The 26,967-nt window shown below is 41.1% G+C and overlaps 1 protein-coding gene across 1 annotated transcript in view; it reads right to left on the reverse strand.

The window, feature by feature from the left end:
• Nucleotides 1-15,759, reverse strand: part of gfra2b (GDNF family receptor alpha 2b) — a 109,024-nt gene extending 93,265 nt beyond the window's left edge. Inside the window, exons 1-2 of the mRNA XM_066714482.1 lie at nucleotides 15,598-15,759; nucleotides 12,571-12,885 (exon numbers count right to left, since the gene is read on the reverse strand). Coding sequence (XP_066570579.1) covers nucleotides 12,571-12,885; nucleotides 15,598-15,637 — 355 coding nt within the window. The 5' untranslated portion in view covers nucleotides 15,638-15,759. The remainder of the gene's footprint in view (nucleotides 1-12,570; nucleotides 12,886-15,597) is intronic.
• Nucleotides 15,760-26,967: the final 11,208 nt, after the last annotated feature.

Raw genomic sequence — 26,967 nt, forward strand, 5'->3', positions numbered from 1 at the left:
CACAACCTTTTCACAGGATCTATTGGGTTTGTGAATAATAACCAACTTAGGTGTAAACCCTGAGTGTTTGCTTCTGTTCCAGCACAGCACAGAGTGTACATATCCACAACGGAAGCTGTAGTGGAGCCTGGTGCGCTTGTCAGAAGCACTTGTGTTCTCAATGTGATGCATTTGGAACAGAGCTTTGAAACGTTCGGATCAATTTGCTGGTTCGTTGAGGGGTTTAAAACAAATACCTATGGCAAAAAGTATAACTCCTGCAATGAGGAGAACATCAATAATGTATGTCTCCTTCAGTATAGAGGAGCAGCAGGGGGGGTTCTGCCAACTAGATTAAAACTCAGTACAGAAAAGAGGAGAAGAAAACAGGGAAAGTGTGACTTACCACAGACTGTGAGAATCGTGCATTGATAAGGGTGATGGGTGTAAGAAGCTAGACAGAACCATGAGAGTCTTCATTTGGGATCAAACACTGCTAAACCTACAGAGCGCTGCTTTGACAGAGATTAATATGGACAGGACATCAACACCAACACCTCAATGTTCAGTTTAGTTGGTCTTGTGAGTTTGTAGACACTTTCAGAGAAGGGCTGATTATTTATACCATACGCACAGTAGCAAAACTGGATAGTCCAGGTTATATCACAAAGTACTTGTATAGGGGGTAGTATAGGGGAAGGAAATTGATGCTGCACATCAATCTGAAGGCCTACTGTGAAGCCTGTTTTATTTCCCATGTTATTGCCTTGTATTGGCTGTGAAAAGTCTTTTGTGTAGCTGTGATTGTTCTGAAATGGAGAGTTAGTTGGGCAATTAACAAAACAGCAGAGAACTAATTATAATTTAGAGCAGGCTGATCCTTTTTACTGCTTATGAGCTACAGGAGCTTGTATACAGTAAGAGATTATCCCAGATGCGGGCTATTGTTACTGTACTTTGAGTAAATGTACATAGGTATAAGTAGATTAAACTTCTGAAATATGTTTCTTTTAAAATTACCATTCTGACTCAGATCATTATCCCTGTGTTATGGTTGTACACACTGCTGATCAGATTATATAGTCGCAAAAAATAATACCAATGCACATAGAAAAAATATATACAATTTAAACAAATTTCATTTTAAGAGAGAAGCTTGAATCTACCAGTTACTTCTATAAGGATATATTTAATAACTGTCACCAAGATCCCGTTTCTGCAATTTGTGTCACAGTCAGATGCTTTTATGTCTGTACCTCTTGTGGGGTCTAATTTCTTCAGTGCTTCAATTTTATAAATGTCTGTATAGTTTCCTGCACAAAACAGCCATTAACGTATCACTGCTGCAAAGAAATGCTTTGGAAATAAAAGGTAAGCTCTTAGCTCCACTGGGCAACTTAATCTCTATTGCCCACCTCTCTCGGACTGACTAGCACTGGATAACATGCAAAGATAGCCACCCCTGCTCGTGTCCACAGGTAATTGACGTAAAACTGACATTTTACTCTATTGCAGTCTGTTTGATGTAAATGTGAATTTAATAAGTATTGCTATAAGGACACATAGTCATCACAGCACATGGATTTTATTTGAAAAAATTAACTCCACTCTCTGTTTTTAAAGAGATATCAATTTAATTAAAATTGCAATTGCTCTTCTCACTTTCCTATTCAAGGCTAATTGGAATCCAGGAATTATTCTTCAGGAGGGAGAGAGAGAGAAAGTGAATTGTGGTATCATTAATCGGCCTTTCAGCGCTTGACAAATTACAATAGGTCTTGTAATTTAATTTCAACCCAACTGGTACTCTGTTCTGTCTTTCTAGAAGTAGCCCAAACTCTTACCCATGCTATTCGGGGACACAAAGCTCTGATTCAGCTGGCCCTTTATCTGATTGTTAAAGACCTTCAAAGTTAGTTAAAAATTGTATGATCTATTAAGAAAAAAAACTGAAGAATAGACACCATAATTTATATTGTAAAACATCTCACAGAAATCAAGATTATATTATTATTAAAACCACATAGGTTTGTATCTTGTTCGAGTTTTAAGTTTATTTTATTTTATTGGGGGGGTGTCCTTGTTCTCTACCTACCTGGATGTGGGCGTCTGCTAAGAAATAAATAATAATAAAAATAAAAATAATAATATACACTCACCTAAAGGATTATTAGGAACACCTGTTCAATTTCTCATTAATGCAATTATCTAATCAACCAATCACATGGCAGTTGCTTCAATGCATTTAGGGGAGTGGTCCTGGTCAAGACAATCTCCTGAACTCCAAACTGAATGTCTGAATGGGAAAGAAAGGTGATTTAAGCAATTTTGAGAGTGGCATGGTTGTTGGTGCCAGACGGGCCGGTCTGAGTATTTCACAATCTGTTCAGTTACTGGGATTTTCACGCACAACCATTTCTAGGGTTTACAAAGAATGGTGTGAAAAGGGAAAAACATCCAGTATGCGGCAGTCCTGTGGGCGAAAATGCCTTGTTGATGCTAGAGGTCAGAGGAGAATGGGCCGACTGATTCAAGCTGATAGAAGAGCAACTTTGACTGAAATAACCACTCGTTACAACCGAGGTATGCAGCAAAGCATTTGTGAAGCCACAACACGTACAACCTTGAGGCGGATGGGCTACAACAGCAGAAGACCCCACCAGGTACCACTCATCTCCACTACAAATAGGAAAAAGAGGCTACAATTTGCACAAGCTCACCAAAATTGGACAGTTGAAGACTGGAAAAATGTTGCCTGGTCTGATGAGTCTCGATTTCTCTTGAGACATTCAGATGGTAGAGTCAGAATTTGGCGTAAACAGAATGAGAACATGGATCCATCATGCCTTGTTACCACTGTGCAGGCTGGTGGTGGTGGTGTAATAGTGTGGGGGATGTTTTCTTGGCACACTTTAGGCCCCTTAGTGCCAATTGGGCATCGTTTAAATGCCACGGCCTACCTGAGCATTGTTTCTGACCATGTCCATCCCTTCATGACCACCATGTACCCATCCTCTGATGGCTACTTCCAGCAGGATAAGGCACCATGTCACAAAGGTCGAATCATTTCAAATTGGTTTCTTGAACATGACAATGAGTTCACTGTACTAAACTGGCCCCCACAGTCACCAGATCTCAACCCAATAGAGCATCTTTGGGATGTGGTGGAACGGGAGCTTCGTGCCCTGGATGTGCATCCCACAAATCTCCATCAACTGCAAGATGCTATCCTATCAATATGGGCCAACATTTCTAAAGAATGCTTTCAGCACCTTGTTGAATCAATGCCACATAGAATTAAGGCAGTTCTGAAGGCGAAAGGGGGTCAAACACAGTATTAGTATGGTGTTCCTAATAATCCTTTAGGTGAGTGTATGTGCTCTATTTATGTACAATATATTTTGCTGTGAGTTCCCCCACACAAATGTTTCTTTGGTGGTTAAATAAAAAGTCATATTGCATTATGATGACTAATCAAAGTCATTCTTCAAAATACTCTTCCTTTGAATCTGAAGTAGCATATTGCTCGGACATTTCGGAAAAGGACCTGGTGGTTAATGAAATCAGTCCATTAAAACCTACTTCTACATGTTTTTTCATCATTTGTCCCCCTCCATTAAATAATTCTTCCACTTGCAATATGTGTGTATTTGTTTCAGCTGCCTCAAGCATTATAACTGAGATTAGAGCAAGTATTAGATTTAATGTGCAGCGTGAGATAAAATAATGCCGCATGTAAACTGTAGATTAAGAGGGAAATGCCCATTCCTCCTTTATGCTAGCCTGCTTAAGGGAAATCCTATACAAGCATTGATTGCAGTTTCCTTATTACAAATACGTTATTAAACAGCTCTCCGGCTATTACACATTAATTTAATAAATCTCTTCCTGGCAGTTTTGGGAAATGATTTGCCTGAGGGCAGCAGGCTTATTGCCTTAATTAAGGAGACATTCAGTTGCGTTTGCAATGTGTGCTTACACAGGGCCTTAGAGGGGCATAGTGAGAGTGTGCTGTCATCTTAAGTTATCAGAGTCTTGGAAGTAAGTGCCTTCACAAGAGGCACCCAGACAGCTCTGAGGCGCATCAACGGTATGTCCTCTAAGACAGGGAGAAATGCACATTATGGTAACTATTATGTTTTGGAGAGGACGTCAAATGCACCACCACCAATTGCCCACCATGGGTGACAAGAGTGGGTGATTATTTTAGGTAAATGGAGTGAACCTGCATGCTTATCACAGGGACGATGTGCCAAGCAAACATTTCATTCACTTGCAAGCACCTGTTCTTTTGTTTGTTGGTTGGTTGGTTTGTTTGCTCCCTTTATAAGAACTGTGAGCTTGTTTACTGCCTGTGTGCGCACTGCTCTGACAAAAAGATTTCGGAAGCAATAATAACTGCATGGCAATAGCTGCTGGTGGACTGCAGATACCATTTTCCTGGTTTTAGTCCAGTTTATTCACTTCACCAACTTATTGTTAAGGTTTTGAAACCTGGAAATGGCTTGACGAGACATTTTCTTGGAATGTGGGTCAGTTGCTGTCTGGCTTCATTAGGGTTAATTGAGAGATCATATCTATTAGTCGGAGGCTATTCATAAAAAAAAAAACAATACAATAATCAAATAGATTTTAAATGATCAAACAGAGGAAAACTAAACCAATAAATCTGCTTTGACTCTCCTTAATGTGTGTTTTAACAACAAAGAGCACCTTTGTCAGAAGTTTGGTTTGGTAGTTGCTTACCCATAAACCAACTAATAACTACTAAACCAAATTGCCTTTGATCTGTAAAGAACCGTTTGCCAACCTTTAAAGCTCAACGCTCACCTACTTAACCTTAGGATGTAATTTTACCAACTCTTTCTGCCCACCCGCTGGCACTCTCTCCCCATTTATAAACCTGAATCATGAAACTTCTCTTTCAGCGAGAAACTTGAACTTGTCTTGACTCACTTGTCTTGACTCAAAGCCACGTGATCCCTGGCAGGAACTTGTTTAATGATAATAAATGAGAAGTGTTGATTTCATTATATATATTTTTTTTTTTAAGTGATCCACTGCACAACAGCTGAAAAACACCACTTTATTGTGCACGGACAATTAAACATATTGCAAATTCAGCTTATCTCAGTTGAAATAAGAACAATCTGAATATTAGCTTGTAATTTGACAGCAACATGCTTTTTTTTCTTCTCGACATTTTGATGCCGCTGTACGAGATGAGAGTGTTGGTTAACTTTCAATATAAACAACCCATTCCCTTAACTGGTTTCACTCCCCATGATAGCTATTCACAATGTCTTGGACCTTTCCCTCACATATGTGGCAGCTTCAAATAATCTGTCTAAATGGGAACAATTTCGGGCAAATCCATTAGGCCTTTTAGATATGTTAACATGTGCACAGCCTAGAAAAATCCTAAGAATATCTCCCTATACATTTGTTTTAATAGCGTTAATTGTTTCTGTAATTTTTGTATCAACCTACAGGCAACTATATACAAACAAACCCTAAAAGTACAATGTGTCAAATTCAACTTTTATGAATTTCAACATAGTACAAACATTATATATATATATATATATATATATATATATATATATATATATATATATATATATATATATACACTCCCCTAAAGGATTATTAGGAACACCTGTTCAATTTCTCATTAATGCAATTATCTAACCAACCAATCACATGGCAGTTGCTTCAATGCATTTAGGGGTGTGGTCCTGGTCAAGACAATCTCCTGAACTCCAAACTGAATGTCTGAATGGGAAAGAAAGGTGATTTAAGCAATTTTGAGAGTGGCATGGTTGTTGGTGCCAGACGGGCCGGTCTGAGTATTTCACAATCTGCTCAGTAACTGGGATTTTCACGCACAACCATTTCTAGGGTTTACAAAGAATGGTGTGAAAAGGGAAAAACATCCAGTATGCGGCAGTCCTGTGGGCGAAAATGCCTTGTTGATGCTACAGGTCAGAGGAGAATGGGCCGACTGATTCAAGCTGATAGAAGAGCAACTTTGACTGAAATAACCACTCGTTACAACCGAGGTTTGCAGCAAAGCATTTGTGAAGCCACAACACGTACAACCTTGAGGCGGATGGGCTACAACAGCAGAAGACCCCACCGGGTACCACTCATCTCCACTACAAATAGGAAAAAGAGGCTACAATTTGCACAAGCTCACCAAAATTGGACAGTTTAAGACTGGAAAAATGTTGCCTGGTCTGATGAGTCTCTTGTTGAGACATTCAGATGGTAGAGTCAGAATTTGGCGTAAACAGAATGAGAACATGGATCCATCATGCCTTGTTACCACTGTGCAGGCTGGTGGTGGTGGTGTAATGGTGTGGGGGATGTTTTCTTGGCACACTTTAGGCCCCTTAGTGCCAATTGGGCATCGTTTAAATGCCACGGCCTACCTGAGCATTGTTTCTGACCATGTCCATCCCTTTATGACCACCATGTACCCATCCTCTGATGGCTACTTCCAGCAGGATAAGGCACCATGTCACAAAGGTCGAATCATTTCAAATTGGTTTCTTGAACATGACAATGAGTTCACTGTACTAAACTGGCCCCCACAGTCACCAGATCTCAACCCAATAGAGCATCTTTGGGATGTGGTGGAACGGGAGCTTCGTGCCCTGGATGTGCATCCCACAAATCTCCATCAACTGCAAGATGCTATCCTATCAATATGGGCCAACATTTCTAAAGAATGCTTTCAGCACCTTGTTGAATCAATGCCACGTAGAATTAAGGCAGTTCTGAAGGCGAAAGGGGGTCAAACACAGTATTAGTATGGTGTTCCTAATAATCCTTTAGGTGAGTGTATATATATATATATATATATTTGTTTGTGTGCTTCTGCTTTTGCGGTATAATAAGATATATGTTACAAGTTATCCCAAAGGGTTGCATTCTGATCTCTTCCACACATTCTTCTCGAGATAAGCTTTGATTTCTCAGCATTCAAATATTCAGAATAATAAATAAATAAGGCTGTGACAGATTATGCTCTGCAACATGTATATTTTTAAAATATTTAATTAACTCGGACAATATGGAATCAAATGTGCTAGCAATTGTTCTTCACATCCCCATCAGGAAACATGTACAAATATAGGCCAGAGCTTAGGATACAGAATGAGAGACATGTTTCTTTGGCAGTGATTGTCAAAGTAAACCAAGCGCTTGACATAATTTAACACGGCCCTGGCAACAGAAAAGGATTTATCTTCCAACTATCATTCAACTGCTTTGCTCATGAAATGGAAAATGTTAAAGTAGTCCAACTTTAGTCCCCCAACCCCCACCATTTCAACCCTTAGAATATGTTATGAAAGGGAAGTGGTGAGTTTAAGAGGTAACATATATGGACCACAGCACCTCAAGAAACCCATTAGTCAATTCTGTTCATTAAAATGCAAGACTCTCTCTCTCTCTCTCTCTCTCTCTCTCTCTCTCTCTCTCTCTCTCTCTCTCTCTCTCTCTCTCTCTCTCTCTCTCTCTCTCTCTCTCTCTCTCTCTCTCTCATAGCATTCTGGGATTGCCCTGCAGATCTAGATGCTAATTGACTCCTCTGTGGCTAGATTCATATCATAGTAGGGCTCAACCTTCTCTCCTGCCCCTTACCCTACCCCACCCCCCCACAACCACTGCATGTGAAATGCTCGATTTATGTATTATAATGGTATACGTAGCAAGTATATAGGCCTAAGCACTGGAATATCAACGTCTTTAATTCTTTTTCCTGCCAGATAGTTGTGCCTTTCTTTGGCAGAAAATGTGGCTCGACAAGAAATATGATAGCTTGAATTGTACATCTATTGTGTTTATATATATATATATATATATATATATATATATATATATATATATATATATATATTAAAAAATAACAATTGCAAAATTGCAAGTTGAAGCAGTTATTTTCCCAAAATGTGTCCTGTATTCAGACAGGATTGATACCAAGAACAGAGCCACAGGACAAATGGACACCATGCAAAGCAGATGCATCCAGATCCAACAATTTGGTCACAGGGAGGGAGTGATGTTTGACTGGACACCCTGCAGGAGATACCATTGTAAAAAGTTTGGCGATAGAAATCTGTGTTTGTGCACGATCTGTTCCCTTTACATTGGCCCCGTGATGGTGCTCTGTTCCCTTTACGTTGGCCCCATGATGGTGCTTGCTCCTTGATCCTTGCCCGGATGTATATAGATATACTAAGGGCTGCCTGTTCTGCTTAAGATCCCCATGTCTGGAATTGGCCGCACTTGTTTGTTTTTGGCACTTGGCCGTGGCAAACTGTGCAGTGGTGCAATGTCAGTCTACCTGCTGGGGAAGCTCATCAGTACTTTTGTTTCTCCCCGACATTTGAAGCTTCCAGTGGTGTTTTGAATTGCTTTTTAAGCGGCTGCAAATATCCAGCTATCCACAGGGATAAGGCTCTGTATCTGTGGCTTATGAGATTACGACGCGAATCTGAGTGATTTGATAATTGCCCATCGACCAAATGCTGTTTTTCATGTTGGATTCAAATGTATGATATTTATCGGGCAAAAAGCAGAGATCATTGCTTTTATTTATTTTTCATTTAGGTCTTTCAATATTTATGGAGATTTGGAATGGCTCTGAAATCATACGCCAATCTCTTTAGATTAATGAGGAATTAAACATAGGAAAGCAACATAATATCAATGGACAGGGTGGTGTGTTAAAGGTGGCAACAATGAATTACTTTTATCTTGTCACAAGCTGTGGGTTTTCGTTCTAAAAGTGCTGACAAAAACCTATACTAATCTCCTTTCACGAAGCATATTATCAGAGGGGCCCGGCCGTGTTTGAAATGTGTTGGCTATCAAAAGATTTTGCGTTCTTGCGCTTTGCAATTTTTCTGACAGCCCTTAAGCTACATTTTGCTGCACATCCCTTTCCCAGCAATTAACTTTAATTATTATCATTTAAAGAACTGCCACCAAGTGCCTCTTGGTCATGTTTCTGGTAAACCGCATTTTCTTATGTCAGCAATCCCTTATTACTCCTCAGAGGAAATGCTGACTCTCTGCTGTAGTTCAATTTGAAAGGGTCAAGTTTGTAATAAAGAGATTGGCTCTCATCTGGGACAAACGTCTTGATGTTAACAGTAGCAGTAGTACTAATAACTGCAATGTCTAAACACTATTTTGGTATTAAATGTTTCAGAAATATCAATATTAAATTACTAGGATTTGCATACACCACTTATGTCATCAACTTAACAAGTACATATTCGATTCAAGATTGATAAACACCTACATAGATTGTGTTTTCATGTGCAAGCTCTAGGGTATTTAAGATAATAAGCAGAAAGCATATTTTACAGTTCTTTATGCTAGGAAGTAATGGCAATCAACCCAAGGAAATTAAAATAGATACAAATAAAGATGCATACATAGCATTGCTAGTAGTCTTCTGGGAACAAGGTTAGTGATACTATGCAATATTTTGACAGGGAGAAGATGGCAGGGAGAAAGATGCTGTTTTTGCATATCTATCTCTTGCACAATGGTGCCAGCCACCTTGCTTGGGTGCACAATATGCCAAAGCAGTAGGACAATTAAGACTTAAGTGATGTAGCTGTGACTGAAAATGAGAAGCAACTTTTTCAAATGATTGCTGACATTTTTTTTTTTTTTAAACAGGGTTCCTGGAAATGCTTCTAACTTCTGTTCATTTAACAATACAGTATGCAGAAGATTCAGGGAATCGCAACTGATATAAAACTTAAAAAGAAATGAAAAAAATCCAGGAACCTAATCCTAATTTGCATTAGACCCTCATCAGCACTAGTCTTGGGCTAGCCAATGTTATTTTAAGTAGAGTAGTCCTAGAATATTGCTAAGGTCTGTGAAACCAGCTATAAATATGCAACATTCATGATGATCAGCTCTCTCTGATAGCACACAAATATATATGTATTACTGGTTACATATCTTTTTTTTGCTCCCAGAATCAAATTAAATGCAATAACTTTTAGAAGTGGAAAGTCTAAGGTCTCATCCTGAATCAATGGTTAACTTTTCTTTAGAAGCTGCTGTTTGAGATGCAGCAGAAAATGTAGAACTCTGTTTCTCATGTGTCAATGAATGTTATGCCCTAGGTGTCGGAGAGAAAGTGGTGTGTGGAGTTCACTGAGCAAGCGGAGCCATTTCAGAGGAACTGCCCTTTCAGCACTGCACAAAAAAGGACAGCTCCCACTCTGGAGACATTATTCCAAAGGGTCAGCACAGCATTAAAAAAAAAAAAAAAACATTGTGGAGTTGTGTTATTGCACCCAGTACACTCACAAGACCAGTCTATTTCAGTCAGCACTTCCAATCTCATTCCTTCCTTGTTGCAAATACTTTACTGAACTAATCAGTCAGAGGGGTCCAACCCTGGTCCTGGAGAGGATCCAGCTGATTTTAAGGGTTGCCCCTAAATAAAGTATAAACATTTATAGTATAATAACACTAATCAGTTAAGCAGGTTTCAATGTTTTTATTAATACAGAGATGCCCTTTAAAATAAGTAGTGATTTGTTTTGTGATTTGTCCCCAGTCTTTGAAAATTGTCAATGTATGATGACCAAGTGATTTGGGGCTGTCCAGCACCAGGGTTGGAAACCGATGGTCTGCACTGTTGTCCTACCATTTCTTCTAGTATTATTACTAGAGTGATAACTGAGTATCGCCTTGCAAATCGTATCTGCAATAACCTTATTAAGCTTGCTTAGTGCATTTTGGAAGGAGATCATCTTAAAAGAAAGACCCAAAAAGACCTTAAAGCTGAAACGCTGAGTTGTACCATTTCAAATACTCAAAGGGGCTTTTTGAGTTTTGTCCAGCTCTAATTGGTTTCTCCTCATTCTTCTTCCCAGCAGCAGTTTCCTGCTGGAATGTTTAACATCACAAATATTCTAATTTGAAATCAGAACAAAGAAAGAGTATTTGAAAAGAAATAATAAAGCACCTATCAGGATACATGTCAAGTAAGACGGGGGATTATAGAAATGGGCCTATAGTATTCATTATTCCTTTAAATATGTGCTTAATCTCCATCAAAGGATAAAGTCCAGATATACAGTACTAGCAAGGTGTTTTTCAAAGCATTTTTGTTCCAGCTTTAACTGTGCAAAAGATTTTTTTCTGAAAGTAGTCAGTGTAATTGATTGCAAGTGTTTAACAGAATTTTGAATCTCAGCTGGAATGCAGTAGCAGGTAGAAAATGTTGAGGACAGTTTGTACTGGGGCAATAACGTTTTTTTTTGTTTTCCTTTTTCCCCAAGCACTTTATTACGCTGCAGCTGACCTCAATTCCTCATTGAAATGCCTAGCTAATGAAGAACAGTTTTCTTTAAAAGCTCTCTCTGATGAGTTATATCAATACTGGCTTTTGTGGTGGTTTTCAACAACTGCCAGTGCTGACAGTTAAGAATCAGACGGCATTGTATTGGTGTCCGAAACTCATAATGAATGCCTGACCATATTGTAAGCTAATGATTACAGCTCTTTCAAAACCATTAGGAAGGTATGGCAGACAGGGTTGATAAAGGAAGCGTAGGGATGCCTTGATATCCAATAACACCACTAATGGAATCAAGCCGAACATAAGAGAATGCATAGAATTCTCCAGAAATTACAATCTTATGTTTTGGTTAAATCTTAGTGTTAACCTTTCTGGACATACAGCAGTGATTTGAAGCTATTTTCTGACACAGAACCAAAATTGTACCGGGAGGTATTGAGATTCATGACTATTTTGGGATCTCTCTTCCACCAGACAGCAGAATAGAAGGGGTGGATGTCTGCATTGCAAGTGGCCAGGCAGAATGAAAGATTAGATGAACTGAAAACCCATTCTCACATTAGGACTAAAAACAACTCAGATTAAATCTGTACGAAATGGAGTCAAGAGGCAAGAGAAAACAGGACCTGGAAGACAATGCACAAAACAAGCTCCCATAACATCACCCAATATGTCAGACCAACATCTCCGGTGTCAATAATTTGTGAAGGGGGGCAATGCATGATGGTTGTTAATCACTGGAGCTTGTCCAATCACTTGTTCATTTGGTCATTGGGGGCTAAATGGTATTCAGGAGCTGGTTGCAAATGATTTCCCAATGACATGAGTTTACCCAATCACCTGACTAATTAATAAGAAGTCTCTGTAAATTGGGGTCTTAAGGGTTGGGGATCTCGATGAAGACCATGAGCATATCTGGAAACAACAGATGCCTGATACCTGTAGAAAAGAGGGGAAAATGTTTATACTGACCCTCTTTCAGGGTACATTTTTGGCCTCAAATCTCAGTTGAATTATCTAATTTGAGTTCATTACCTCAATTCTGTTAACCAATTCTAAGAGGGAAAAGCAGAGAGAGAGAAAAACATGATATCCGGCCACATAATTAAAATCCTATCCTGTCCATTGGGGAAACGAGTCTGCCCACTGAGGTCGCTGCATTATTTGTTTGCTCTTGTTTTCTGCCAATATTCTGTCAAAGGTCTCCCCTGGGCGATGGTTCTACCAGACTCTCACCCCCTTACCTTCTGTTAAGCCCAGGTGAATGCTCCAGTAATTCTGTAAACACTGCAGCTCTTTTTTCATCCCCCGCTTGCAACGGCAGTCATACAGAGGGCTCTCCTGTAGCACCTCTAAGGCGGCCTGGCACTCCCTGTTAGCCAGCATGGTGTTTCTATCCCTGCCAGCCAGACATTGGCGCAGGATCCGATAGCGCGAGCTACACTGGGGGTTCACATTGCACATGTCGCTGGCCTTGACACAATCCACTGGGACTCTCCAACCGTGGGTCCCAGTCCCAGATGAGGCAGAAGAACTGGCCAGCAAATGGACAATGTCATCTGCAGGGAGAAAATATAGGACAGTAGGTTATTGTTTGCCCTTGTGATTCACTGATACCACTGGGGGGGTGGGGGAAAAAATAAAAAAGTTTTGGGGCATCACTGGATGAAAAAAAATCTATTGTGTGAGCAGAGGGAAAATATTTGGGAACAGACCATGTCCTTTCTGCTTTGGCAGGCTTTCAAAGAGGAACAGCAGGGATAGAAACATGTATAGAACCTATAGTGCCCGTTACAGCAATGCTAACAACAATTTAAGTTTTGATTTTATTTCATTTAGCAATTTAAGTAGTCCCTGCGTCAAGCTGAATTGAAATGACGTCAACACCTACCACAGTAATTCTACTCGCTCTGCATGAAGAGCGTCATTACTTGACCTAGCTTTTCAAAGGGTGTGCGGGGGGGTGGGGTGGGGGGGGCAGCAAATGAACACATTGAACTCAGATAACGCGTAATAATGACGTTTTGTGTCAATGTTTTTTGTTGATTAAAGATCAACGAATTGCAATACCAGAATTAAACAGAATGATGTTCTTTGTTGTTGTTGTTGTTGTTGTTGTTGTTGTTGTTGTTGTTGTTGTTGTTGTTTTAATTTGCTACTGATTTAATTATGATTGGATTTGTTATATTACACAGACATACGTGATGACAAAAGTTGGTCATATCTGCTATGTAGTTCATGACTGTATCTTGTAAATTGTATGCCGATTTTATTGAGACTATTGCCACCAGCGACTTAATGAGCAATTAAAAGTGGTAGGTGTGTATTCGGGTTTTAAAACTTATTACATAAATTGTGTGTATATATTATACTGTTAATTGTCACTAAATATACAAGAGACCTAGTACTACAGCTTAAATAGTAGAGAGCAATTGCTCTTTAATACTCATAATAAAGAGGCGTATTTGGAGCAAAATTGCATGTTCAGTTCCAGTTTGTTCTAACGTCACTGATTTGAGAACCAAGAAATATGCAATTAGCTGCTACAAGAAGAACAGGCTACACTTAAGCGTAGCTGTGCATTCAGTTGAGGTTTTTCCCTTTTTTTCATTATTTCAAATATAAATTTGAATAATAATAAATTATTCAAGATGTACATTAAACTTTAGATACAAAATAGGTAACGCTTTTAGATGTATATGAATTCTGATTTATTATTATTATTATTATTATTATTATTATTATTATTATAAATAGCCATACGTCTCTCTCTCTCTGTCTCTCTATCTCCAGAAAAACAAACATTAGTTTAGTCACACATTACCTGCGTTCATAAGCCTTAAATAGAGACTTCAATAGCTGGATTCGAGTGACATCTACAGACTGCACAGTAGGAACTGCCATGATGTATACGGCAGTTTAAATGCCAGAACAATTAGGTTCGTTTGTAGCGGGTTATTAATCAATGTAACCAATCAGAAAAAAATAAGCTAGTAAGACAATAATATGAAGTAAACACGTGCAGACACACGATTAAATATGTATGTATGTATGTATGTATGTATGTATGTATAATCGCTTTTTTTGTATTATTTAAATTGCCAGATTTTCCATACTGTTCATATTCTATACACTTATGTTTAATAATAATAATCTGAACAAGACGTGTTATTGTGAAATATTTCATCAATTTAGAATGTCTTCATTTGCCTAGAAATATCAAATGGACACTTAACAAAAATCCCTTAGGTGTATATGCGTGTGTACCGAAGTAGTGACAGAGAGAAAGAGGGAGTAGTATGCGTTTTAGTAGCAGTCTGTGGTAGATATCCCTCCTTTATAGTACCTCTTGGCTAGTCGGTTAAATATATATATTGTACTTATAATGACCTCGTTAACTAGGATGAAGGTTTGAAAGTTGTGCTCTCGGTCCGCATTTTCTAACGTGCAGGTATTTGTATGTGGGAAAGAACATAAATTATTTCGTTTTGACTGCTAAAAATAATTTTGCATTCATAACTAAACAATTGACGGGAATAGCAATGACTGGCAGTAACAGTGGTAATGTCCAGTCTGTGAAAGATGACCCTGTAGCTTAATTCCACCAACTATTATTTCCCTTACAGAAATAAAGTGAGCCAATTGTATCTGTTCTGTTTTACAACAGGTTACAGCCTAATTCGACTAAGCGATCTAAAACCCAACTTGCACTCTTCCTCCGCTGTTTTGGATTCAGTAATAAACTTTATCTCCAACCTCATAATTTGCACAGTTGTATGTAGGCTATCGTTGCTGTTTGAAGAAAAGCTGCAAATAAAGCTGTCTTGCCGGTCACAACGCGTAAATACCTAGTGTAATAAAAGGTTGTGTACCGTGAAGGTGGTGGATAGTTTGGGATCATTGAAGTCGGAGATACCTCAATCCTTTATTTGGCATATTGCTATTTCTAAATGTATGGGATGTGCTCTTAGTGCGCTTGGTATAAATGGTGTATGTTCTAATGGTTTCACAGCAAAATCAATCACGCAATTAATTGCCTATTTATACATAACATTAAGAAAACAAAATGCCATTCCATGTTTCAGGTATTAAAGATAGAGTGATATTGTAAAATGCTACAATTATTATTATTATTATTATTATTATTATTATTATTATTATTATTATTATTATTATTATTTGCCTTGTACAAAAGTTTGTGTAAAATGCGCCAGCGACTCTTCAAATTATTTTAAGAATGAGAATACAGGCGCAAATGCACTTACACTTACCTAATAAAAACAGGACGCTGAAAATATTCATACAAATCATGATAAATCCAACAGGGAAACGAGTCGCGGAGCTGAAAAGAAATAAAGCCCCTTTCAATTCCTTCCTCCCAGTAAAAAGACGCCAATTCTCCCCACTCCTCGTTAGCACTCCTCTGTGGCTCCAACGGCGTGGAAATCTGAATATCCAAACATGTCCCCAAGATGTGTCAATTGCTGTGTCTCCAACTGCAGCTTCCGAATAATAATCCACAATTCTGGAAAACAAAAAAACACACACGAGAAATAGCTCAAAAGGAGTTGCGGGGAATGAAAGACAGGCAATCCAAAGACTTCCAGCGAGCCGTGCTTATTCACAGTGCGCTAAAACGGCTCACATCCTCTGGAGCGCAAGATAACACAGCTCTCCAAATTGCGTAAAGAGCACACAGCACGTATCAATTTGTAAATGAACTAGTTAACCAGTGCGTCCAGTATAGCGTCTGTCCACCGATTTCCCTTTAACATAAAAAAAAAATCCACTGAGACGGGTCCTGACACAGGCACCAACTGCGTGGGACAAACGCACAGACCGATAAAGGGATGAGGCAGGGAACATAGAGGACGAAAACGGTAACTTATTTTTACCTTTGCACTGAATTAACGGACCGATCTGCCCCTTGTATCTGTCTTAATGCAGACCTATATATGTGTGTGTGTGTACACATATAGATTATCTATATATTTTTTTTAAGTATGGCAGCAAAGTGAGTTAATCAAATCGTTACCAGCATTAAAGAGGACTATATCTGGACGCGCCCTTGGCTTCGTGGAAACTAAGAGGATCCCACAGCGCAAGCAAACGACATTAAGAAAGGAACTCCAAGCCATCCTCTTCCTTATACCCACATGGCATCCTGGTACACATCTTGGCGAAGAAAAACACAACCATTACAAATAAAAAGGGGGTGGAATCATTCTCTCGGGTTGCTTTGCCCCCCCCCCCCCCCCCCTCCTAAGCAGACTTTGTTTGAAAAACAGCACGACAGAGGCACAACATCTCTTCTCTTCACAGCGGACTGCAAAGCGAAAAAAAATATCGAGAGGGAGGGACGGGACGGGGACGAGTCTCTGCTGATCCAACGTCGCTGTCCGTGCTGTTGTGTGGAAGCTGGGTCTTTCGCAGTTTCTTTGCGCAATGTTGCTGCTTCAGCCCCTCTGCTGCTCTGGACGTCAGAGCAAACGCAATGAGAAGTACAGTGCTTCAGTACAACAGCCAGTTACGAGACCAACTTGCCTAGCTATACCCAGTATGCGGTGCCACATTCAATCGACTTCTTCCTCTGCCCCCCTCCTTTTCTCTCGCTCTCGATTTTTTCTTGTGCGGAACAACAGTTGATGATGTGCCGGTCAACCTTACTCCGAGGCAGTATAAGACTTAAAACATACTCTAAAAACCAATGCCGTCTCAGCTCACGCAGGTATGGGTAGTTTTTACGCAGGGGAAGCTGATATCCAAACCCACATAGGTGCGTAAAATATGCAGAAGTGCTGAAGAAAGCGCTTTCAGCTCGTCACACCCATTGCGTTGGCATATTGTTGGTTTGATTTGAGTGAATTTACATTTAAGGAAGTCAGTTTGATACTTTGATATACTGTTTAATAGATTCATTATTGGCTTCCCTTGGCGAACATAATCGTTCTCATGGTATCTTGTCCAGTAAGAAAGAGTTGCACTGCTCTACCACATTGGGGGCATTACAGAGTGGACTAGAAAAGTGCAGTTTGTGTGATTACAGTTCAATGTACGACATGGGGTCCTGTATATTTAATGACGGGCAGGCAATGTCGTGTCTTACATTTGACCTACCTCTGTTTTCAATGAAAGCTTGACTACCAGCAACCCCTCTGGATTTGTTTTTTTTCTTTTGTTGGTTTTGTTTGATGTATTTAATTGACATGTCTTATGCGTTAACTGCCATGCCCATATTTAGTCATGCATTTCAGACTGTTTTGTTCAGCAGCACAGTCATTAAGTGCTCATCATGGTTAACTGCATTTGCACATTGAGATGTCATATATAGAGTTTATAATGGAGCCCTTGTGTGTGGAAGCAGGTCAGTGTTAGCAGGCAGTTTTTAATCCCTAGGCATTATCCATCGGGGTATATCTTCATTCATATCATTGGAGCCTCTAGACAGGTTTCAAATTAAAACACTCAAAGTGTAAAAAAGTGGGTGCCCTCCACCTTACCCCTTAAACAATTGCCTGGCAATGATAAAAGAACTTTCAGTTTCTCCCCCTCAGGAGAACTCGAAAGATGTGTGTACAATCCCAAACAGATTTACAAAAGCATAATCATGCGCAAGATGTCAGTGCGAAAAAAGTTTTGTGATTGTCTACATTCAGCACTTTGTTCTTCTTCTTCTTTCAGACAGAGGATTTCATGTCTATCTGTTCTACACAGAACAATATTAAGTTATCCTCAATAAAGACTCCAGAGAGTTTCATGGTTAGGTACATCTTTAAATCTTTAATGAGTGGAAACCTTTTCTGAAAATAAATGTGCAGTATTTTTGGAAAAAGTTTTTTAATTATATATGGATAATCACCAATTCCCTCATTTGTTCGGGCTCTTCAAAACCTGTTCTAACAATCATGAGCGGACAATAATGATGTGGTCTCGTGCTAGTATTTCTATTACAGATGTATTGATATAGTGTACATTTCTTGCAGATATGAATCAATAGAAATGAATAATACATCAACATCCATGTGGGCATGGGGGGGTGGGGGGGACGGGACGGGATGGGACGGGATGGGACAGAACTGAAATATTTGCTTAGAGTGGTCATATAAAACAGGAAAGCAACCTGTCTATCAATCCTATTTTCTAAGGCTCTAACTTATGGTTGTAATGGACATTCTCAGAGGAAAATGGCAAGAAAAGTACATTTTGAATATAAAATTAGAAACCTGTATAATAATAGGTTTGAAATATAATTGTATAATAGCTGGGGTGTGTGTTTGTGCTGCCCTGCAATGGACTGGTGTCCCATCCAGGGCCTTAAACCCCTGTGTCCACCAGGAGAGGCTACAGTTCACCACGACCCTGCACTGGGTGAAGTATTGAATATGGATGGATGGATGAATGGATAATAATAGATCTCATAAATGGTGGCTACACAGCAAGTGAGTTAAACTGGTAAAATTGTAAAGAAGAAAGTATTCATCAACCTCACACAACAATTTTTTGTTGTTGTTTTCCCCCCAACAACAAAACTATAGACTCAAGTTTACTCAGAAATATGCTGTGGCCTCCTCACTTACCTGCCATGAGAGCCTTGTGGAATATTTCAGGATGAGTTTGACGCACACTGAGTGAACAGGATTGCAGCTGACATTAATGCTGTCTGGTAGAATAAGGCCTAGAGTCTTACTGGAGTATATTGCTTCATTGAGGAGAACTTTTCTGCCTAGTTAATTAAGTACAGAAACTGCAAGCACAAGCTCTGTAAGAGAGGAATGTGATCGATTGGTGGCAGCATTTTATGCTTCTTTGCCTCTCTTTGCACCCCACTCTTTGCATTACTTTGGAGGAACATTGTGTGATCATCCCCTTGTCCTTAGTGCTTCAGTTTTATGCATTCACTTTTCTGTGTTTTGTTCAAGCAATTCTTGCCTTATTTGCCAGTGTGCATGTTTGAATTCCATAACAATGGAACAATGAAGACAGAGATGTCAATTAAATTGAACTGGTGGCAGATGCAACCAAGACAGAATTGACGTGTATGAAAATGCAACACAGAGTCGTCACCCCCCCAATTTTACTTTAAACTATTCATATCAAATAAACAACTGCCGTACTTTGGGCATTCTCCCTTACAGTTTGAGTTGTTTATTGCTGTCTCTTTTTTTCTCATTCATGCTTTATCTTCTCTTCAAGCGTAGTGCTGTTAATACACTTTATTTTGCTCTCCTCTGTCTCATTCTATAATGCATCAGTGATGTTAAGCTCGGGGTGGGGTGTGTGTGTTAGAGGGCGGGGGGACTGTTGAGAGCAATGCATCAATTTTACCACCATCATTTATTTCTTTCTTTCGTTCTCATTTAGATTACATCTGGATATGGGTGTTGAGGACCACTATCATGTTGGGAAATCAAATCCACCAACACAATGCATTCTTCAGGGGATTATTTGAGAAATGATTAAATCATATTGTAAAAGTGAAGAGCCATTTGCCAGACAACAGCATATAGCAATCATGTTTTCATCTAAACTTTTTGCATTTCTGTTTAAGATTCTGTATCCCCATTATTTTAACTGGCTTATCCAGGAGGGTGTAGTCATTGTCTTTGAAAGTCTTAATCCAGCAGTTTTTTTTAAGTTATCCTCAAATCTTAAATTGGATCTCTTTTATTATCATAAGTGAAATAGGTATTGTGGTGCATTCAGTGATTTAGTGATGATTTGGATACCATTCAGCCCTTAAGGACCACCTTGTCCTTACCTGAGAAAATAACTTAATTCATCAGTCTTTAAAACCTGAGACTGACCTGCAAAACTAACTGGATTGGGTGTTTTCAGCAACAAAGCTGGAAATCAAAGCTCCCTGGTTTCTTATTGGGTTTATGAGTAAGAATCTTAGAAAGAGATCAGCTAGAGAGTTCCAGATGTGGATTTTGAGCCACAATTTGAATGATTTGGGGGTTTAGTCCAATACCATTGCACACATCTTGACACTGCCATTCTGGTCACCTAGTTTGTACTGCACACTTTGAAAGTATTTCATTTATCCAATTGTTGTACATTGAAAACTGAGTTTCACCACTAGAGGCTGTCATCCTATACGTTTAAGGTGGAAATGGGTTTCTAAGTCAGGAAATGTCAGACCATCATTTTATATTACCTTCTGGTTGGCAAAAAATTAAATAAAAGTGACGATTTATAAATAATGGTTCTTAAAAGAGGATCTTAATTATTGGCATATCATGTTTAATTTTGTGTTTAATTATAATCATCCATCATTCCTAAAATACCTTACTATCCCTTCTTTCCTGCTACATGTAAAGGCTGCCATGGCATTGACAATGCAATAAAGGCACAAAGTGTGTTGTTTCTTTAATTGTGATCAGTTTTGTTTCATGATTGTGAAGGACAGTTGTCCAGGCACTGTAGCACATTTGAAGGTGCACAGTTTTGCTGTCTATAAACCATTGACATGTAAAGTTGCAAAGGAATGCATGCTTTTGTATTTAAGAGACACTTGAAAACTTACAAGTACATAATGCATAACTGATTTTGTGTCGAATAGGGGCTGAATACAGCACAATGCAATCTCCAACATTATTATGAAAGTATTCAGATTAACTGGAAGTGTACGATTAATTTTGTCTTTAAATTGATTGGCTAGTTGCTATGCTTTAGGCACTTGTTATGCACAGCCAATTGGTAGCAAGTAAGCAAACACTTTCAGGAACAGCTGTGTGTGTTTAGGTACTCTGTTCACACTGTATGCACTGGCGTACCTATATAAGGAGCACACAAAGAGACTGACTATTTAGTTTGTAATACTTATGCAAGTAACAGATGAAGTGGGGTTGACAGTCTTTGGTGTGCAATTCTAGGATCTGATTTTTTGCTGGAGTGCTATTTTAAAACAGATCAAAAATATCCTTTAATTAGGTTCCAAGTGTACTAAAGGCAAAAAAAAAAAAAAAAAGAATAGCAAACAGCAGCAAAAAAAATGTTACACTGAAGTTATCCCAAAGGACTTGCAAGGTAAAAATTCTCATGCATATCACCGCTATTGAATACAAAACCCAAGTGTTATCCTCATTACTGCTGCACCTTTGTTTAAGCATAAAATACAAATGCCTCCTATAAAACTTGGAAACAGGATCTCTGCAAAACGCACTTGCGGCAGTGACAAAGTACCCAGCTATTAACAGTGTTTTAAGGCATGTTGTATTGGGCTTTTTATACATTAGGGAAAATATACATATCAGCACTAAGGGAGCAGACAGTCTCCTTTGCCTTGTACTCAACACTAATGTCACCCCAGAGTATCATTCTGATTTGATTTAAGCGAAGGAAGGACACTGCAAAGCGGTGTTAAAGCATTAACCTTAGTCTGCTGAAAGTCAACTGGTGGGGAATTTGAAGTGTTGATGTGCACATTTTCCAGATTACTTGCCTTCGTCTGGCACAGATCCACAACCAGGTTTACACAACGTCCTCCGTGACATTTTATTGCTGTTTACTTTCCGTGTTTTGTGCTTGTAATACCAGTCCAGTGCAATAATAGTACATATTTCAGCTCCGATGCTTGGGGTGTAACATGCAAGCCTCACAGACCTCAGATGTGAAGATTGATTTTTGTCCTCATATTCCTTTAAAAAAAAAAAAGTATTATCAGTGTCTGCATTAAAGATGTAAAAAGGAATATATTGCTTGGCATCTTCACTCACAGCAGCTGTAACTCAAATATGTCTGTGATAAACACAAACAAGCAAATACAGGGTTTTAGATTTCATCTGGGATTTGCAAAACTCAAATCAGGTAATCTGCATGAGACAGGTATGCCACATATTCTTATATAACGCCTGTTTTGATAACTGAAAAACAGTTTAATACTATGCTTTGATTTCAGTTGCCAGCTGTAGCCACTATACAAAAATCAGACACTCTTTGATGCAGAATTCTCAGCTGGAGATTACAGCTGGAATAAGAATGTACTGGCATGCCAGAGGTTAACACATTATGCCTCAATGTCCAACAAAGGTTCTTCAGTTTTATGGAGATCTAACCGATCTGAATTGATTTTCCTGGTGGAAAGGAATACAATACCATGTCCTTATTGGCATTTGGCAAGCTTGGATATGTCCACTTCTTCTATTTGAGACCTTGTCGTGACTTTAACAAGCCGTTTGTTTTTGAGGTACTATATGTTTTACTTCACTTTATAAAACACCTAAAAATGTATTAGCATTCAGAGGAAGAGAATGTGTTTCCTGGAGTATTAATATTATCTATTAGTGGTACATACTCATAATTAGTGGCAGTAATAGGCCATTAATAAGGATTTCATATGAAACCCCTTCGATCTGAAAACAACTAATAAGCATTTAAGTAGTTCAGACAGTGCCATAGAATACTGTTTTATTGTTTAAAGTATTTTACATTTTCAAATAAAAACATTTCAAATTTTTAATACTTATGATTAAAATCTTTAAAATCAATCCTTAAAATCACTTAAAAATTTTTAAAATCTGTGATTTAACGAAAACAAAATACTTAACTTCAAATAAACAAGTGCACAAAACAACAAAACAAACGTGATTAAAGCAAAACTGCTACCAACAAAAGGGTCAAATACATTGAAAATAACTGAAAATGCACTGGACAAAATAAAGAAACAATTAAAAAGGAAAAAATAAAAAACAAACAAAAAAGGTCCAATGCATTTAAAATTAAATCCAAAACGGACAATGTATTTGACAAAAAAATAGAACAAAACTAAACCAAAAAAGCCCTAAACAATTAGTGTTTTAAAAACAACTAAATCTTTAAAAACAGTTAAAATTCATTTTTAAAAGTCATTTTAAAAGCAATCATTCATAAAATAGTTAAAAGATCTTGGACTCTGGCTCCAGCAGGGGGAACTGACCGTCCCCGGAGGTGGGTCCCATCATGGGATCCTGAGCTCCCCCAGATCTTGTATACGCCAGTTCTTGTAGGCTTCCTCCTTGCCCCTCTGATGGACCTCCAGATTGACGTAGTCCCTCACAAGCACCATGCCCCTCCGCGCGATGACAATCGGGTCCAGCTCCTGCTTAAAAAGACAGATGTTCCGTCCCTCCCACAGGGCCTGCTTCACTGCGCAGAAGACACGCCACCAGCACCTCAGGGAGGGAGATGTTATTCCCCTGGCAGGGCCATAAAGAATCCGCTGGGCGGTCGTCCGCACAGGAACGGCAAACCTGCGGAGGAACGGGAAAAACAGGAGCCAGACCCTGTAGGCGGAGGGGCAATCTCTAAAGATGTGAGCCTCTGTCTCCTTCCCCAGGCAACCCTTATAGGGGCAGATGTCATAAGGGGCTAGGCCCCTTCTGTGCATGAACACTCGGGTGGGGAGACACTGACTCACAGCCATCCAGGAGACATCTTTCTGTGTATTCGTGAGGCAAACGTGTGTAGCGTTAGCCCAGATAAACCAGCAGGTTTCGGGAGGGAAATCTTCTATCCGGCTGGTCTCCTGGGTAGATCTCATCTGACTACAGATGGTCTTATAATCCCAGGAGGCCAGCACGACTTTATGGAGGCCTACTTCGAGCACAAAGGCTCGGAGCGCCCTGTAGAACGGCGGGGGATCCCACGAATGCGGCCTGGTGTTATCCATGGCGCAGAGGCCGAATGGTCTCAGGCTGCTGGCAAAATAAAAGCGGTTCATAAAACTCACTTTCTTGCCAGCAGCCTGGATGTTCTTGACCACATAGGCCAGCCCCTGCACCTTTATTAGCCGCACAACGTCCGGGACCCCCTGCCTCCATCCAGGGTACCCTTCACCATCTGCACTCTTTTCAGCCTCTCCATTTTGCTCCCCCAGACAAACCGAAATACCGGGGGGAAGATCATTCCTACGTAGAGGAGTATCGGGAAGAGGATGGCCTTTACGACCAGCACCTTACCAGCCATCGTCAAGGTCCTTGTGCTCCAGCCGTGGATCTTCCTTTGGACCTTCGCTATGGCCTCCTCCCAGCTCCGGGTGCCCGTGTTGGTCCCGTCGATCGTGATCCCCAGAACCTTGATAGACGGCTTCACAGGGAACACGGTCGGCGGGCCCCGGCCGACAGGCCATGCCCTGGAGAGGTAGACCTCGCTCTTGGCCTTGTTCACAGCGGCCCCCGTCGCCCTGCAGAAGCCGTCCAGCAGTTCCTCGACCCTGGCCACGGACGGAGCGTCCGTGCAGACCACGGCCACGTCGTCCATATAGGCCAGGGCCTTCAGTTGCTCTCCGCCGGAACCCGGGAGATGGAAACCTGTCACCCGGACGTCCCGGCGGATCGCCTGCATGAACGGCTCCAAGCAGAGGACGTACAGCAGGGCCGACAGGGGACATCCCTGCCGGACCCCCGACCTGACCGGAAATGGTTCGGTCAGGTGGCGGTTCACAAGGACCCTGCTGCTTAGGCCGCTGTAGATGATCTTGACCCATCCTCTCCATGACGAGCTGCAGGTATTCGTGGCCCACTCTGTCGAAGGCTTTCTCCTGGTCCAAGCTGATTAGGACCAGGGGAAGCCCTCTCTCGTTCGAGTAGGCCACGACATCCCTGAGCAGCATGGCGTTGTCGGCCGCCGATCTCCCCCGGGCACCACAGACCTGGTCGGGACCCACGACTTGAGGGAGTGGCCGCTGCAGCCGGAGCGTCAGTGCTTTGGCCAGTATCTTGTAGTCGGTGCACAGGAGGCTGACTGGCCGCCAGTTCCTCAGATCTTTTTGGTCTCCCTTCTTGTGAAGAAGGGAGAGGATACTCTTCTTCATCGAAGGGGCCAATCTGCCCTCTCTGTACATCGACCCCAAGACCTGGCCCAGATCTTCCTTAAGCACCTCCCAAAAGATCTTATAGAACTCAGCAGGGATCCCGTCGGGACCCGGTGTCCTTCCAGAGTTAAGACTCTTTATCACCTGGGAGAGTTCAGTGGTGGTGATCTCTGGATCCTCCTCCTCCTCCTCGTCCCCCTCATTGCGGGACTCCAACAGGGACAGAAAGTGATGGATCAGATTTTGATCCACCACCTTCTGATCATACAACTCCCTGTAGAAATCCCGCACCACTGTCTCAACAGCCTCTCTGCCCTCCACCTCTTGCCCCGAGGAGTCGATCATGGAGGACATTGCAGGTCGCCTCTCCTTCGTTTTCTTGAAGAAGAAGCGGCTGCATTTCTCATCGTCCTCCATGATGCGGACCCTGGAAAGGACCTTGATCTTCTCTTGCTCCTCCCGATAGAGGGCGGAGAGACTCAGTTTGACCCGGGCCACCTCCTCAGCTAGGTCGAAGCCTCTGAGCTGTAAAAGACTCAGGCGCTGGAGGCGGGCGTTTAGATGGGAATATCTCGCCCGCCTCTCGCGAGCTTTCCGTTTCCCCAGCTGAATGAAGTAGCCCTTGGTTCTTTTCTTCACCATCTCCCACCACTCTATGGGAGAATCAAAAAGGTCCTTCAGGGTCCTCCACTCCTCGAGGCGTCTGCTAAAGGTCTTAATCACACGAGGGTCATCGAGCAGAGAGGTGTTGAGCTTCCAGACCCCAGGCCCCGACTCCCGTGTGCTCGGAATGAGCACCTCTGTCGTCAGGAGCCTGTGGTCTGAAAAGAAGACCGCCTCCGAAGACATGGCGGTCCTCTCCAGTGGCTTACTGAGGAGGACGAGATCTATCCTGGAGAAGGAGGAGCCAGAAGAACTCACCCAGGTGAACAAGCGGACCAGGTCCCGACCTGCGTCGCAGAGTTCAAAGTCCTCCACGAACGCAGCGAGGTCCCTGCTGGATCTATCGTTGCGGGGCTTACTCCGGTCTACATCCCTCAGAGCACAGTTGAAATCACCTGAAATGATAACTGGCAAGGTGCCGATCAGGAGCGGGCGTAGCTGAGGGAGAAAGAGGACTCTCTCTCTCTCTGGCTGGTGGGGGCAAAGACATTGACCAGCCTCAATACAGCCCCCTTGTATTTAAAATCGAGGCTGGCCAGTCTGCCCGCCTCTATAACCTTAAATGTTTTTGCTGTTATGAAGGGGTTTTTCAGGAGTACGGCAATCCCGTCCGCTCGGGACACATTGGACCCCGACCAGAAGGATTCTCCTAGGGTCCAAGTGTCCCGGAGATCTTTATATTCTTTTTGGAACGGGATGCCGCACTCCTGCAAACAAATAATATCTGCCTTCATTCCAGCCAGAGAGTTTAAAACATCGGTCCTCTTTTTCACCTCAGCAATGCTCCTCACATTTATTGAAATAATAGTTAATGCCATAATGGCTGTGAGGGCAATTACCCGCTCCGTAACAATCATGTAAAGAAACCTTTCTCTTCCCCACTCCTCTCTTCTCCCTCACCTAGCTTAGCGCTAGCACCCATCATTTCAATCATTTGCCTCACCGCTTGATCCTCTAGGAAGACTTTGGGGGGGGCTCGGCTCCCGCCACCCGGTAAGGCTGGCAAAACTCCACTGGGCTCAGGGCCCGTGGTGCTGGAGGTTCTCCCTGGTTCCTTTGAGGCCGAGGCCCGACGAACAGATGGCAGGGCAGAGGCTTTATGTACAACTGGGGAGAAAACTGTGTAGACCCCGCTAGTTGTTCTTTTAACTAATGGTGGGGGAGGGGGTGGTCTCTCCCTTCCCGG

This window comes from Amia ocellicauda, chromosome 9 (genome assembly GCF_036373705.1).
Source record: "Amia ocellicauda isolate fAmiCal2 chromosome 9, fAmiCal2.hap1, whole genome shotgun sequence".
In the NCBI taxonomy this organism is placed as follows: domain Eukaryota; kingdom Metazoa; phylum Chordata; class Actinopteri; order Amiiformes; family Amiidae; genus Amia; species Amia ocellicauda.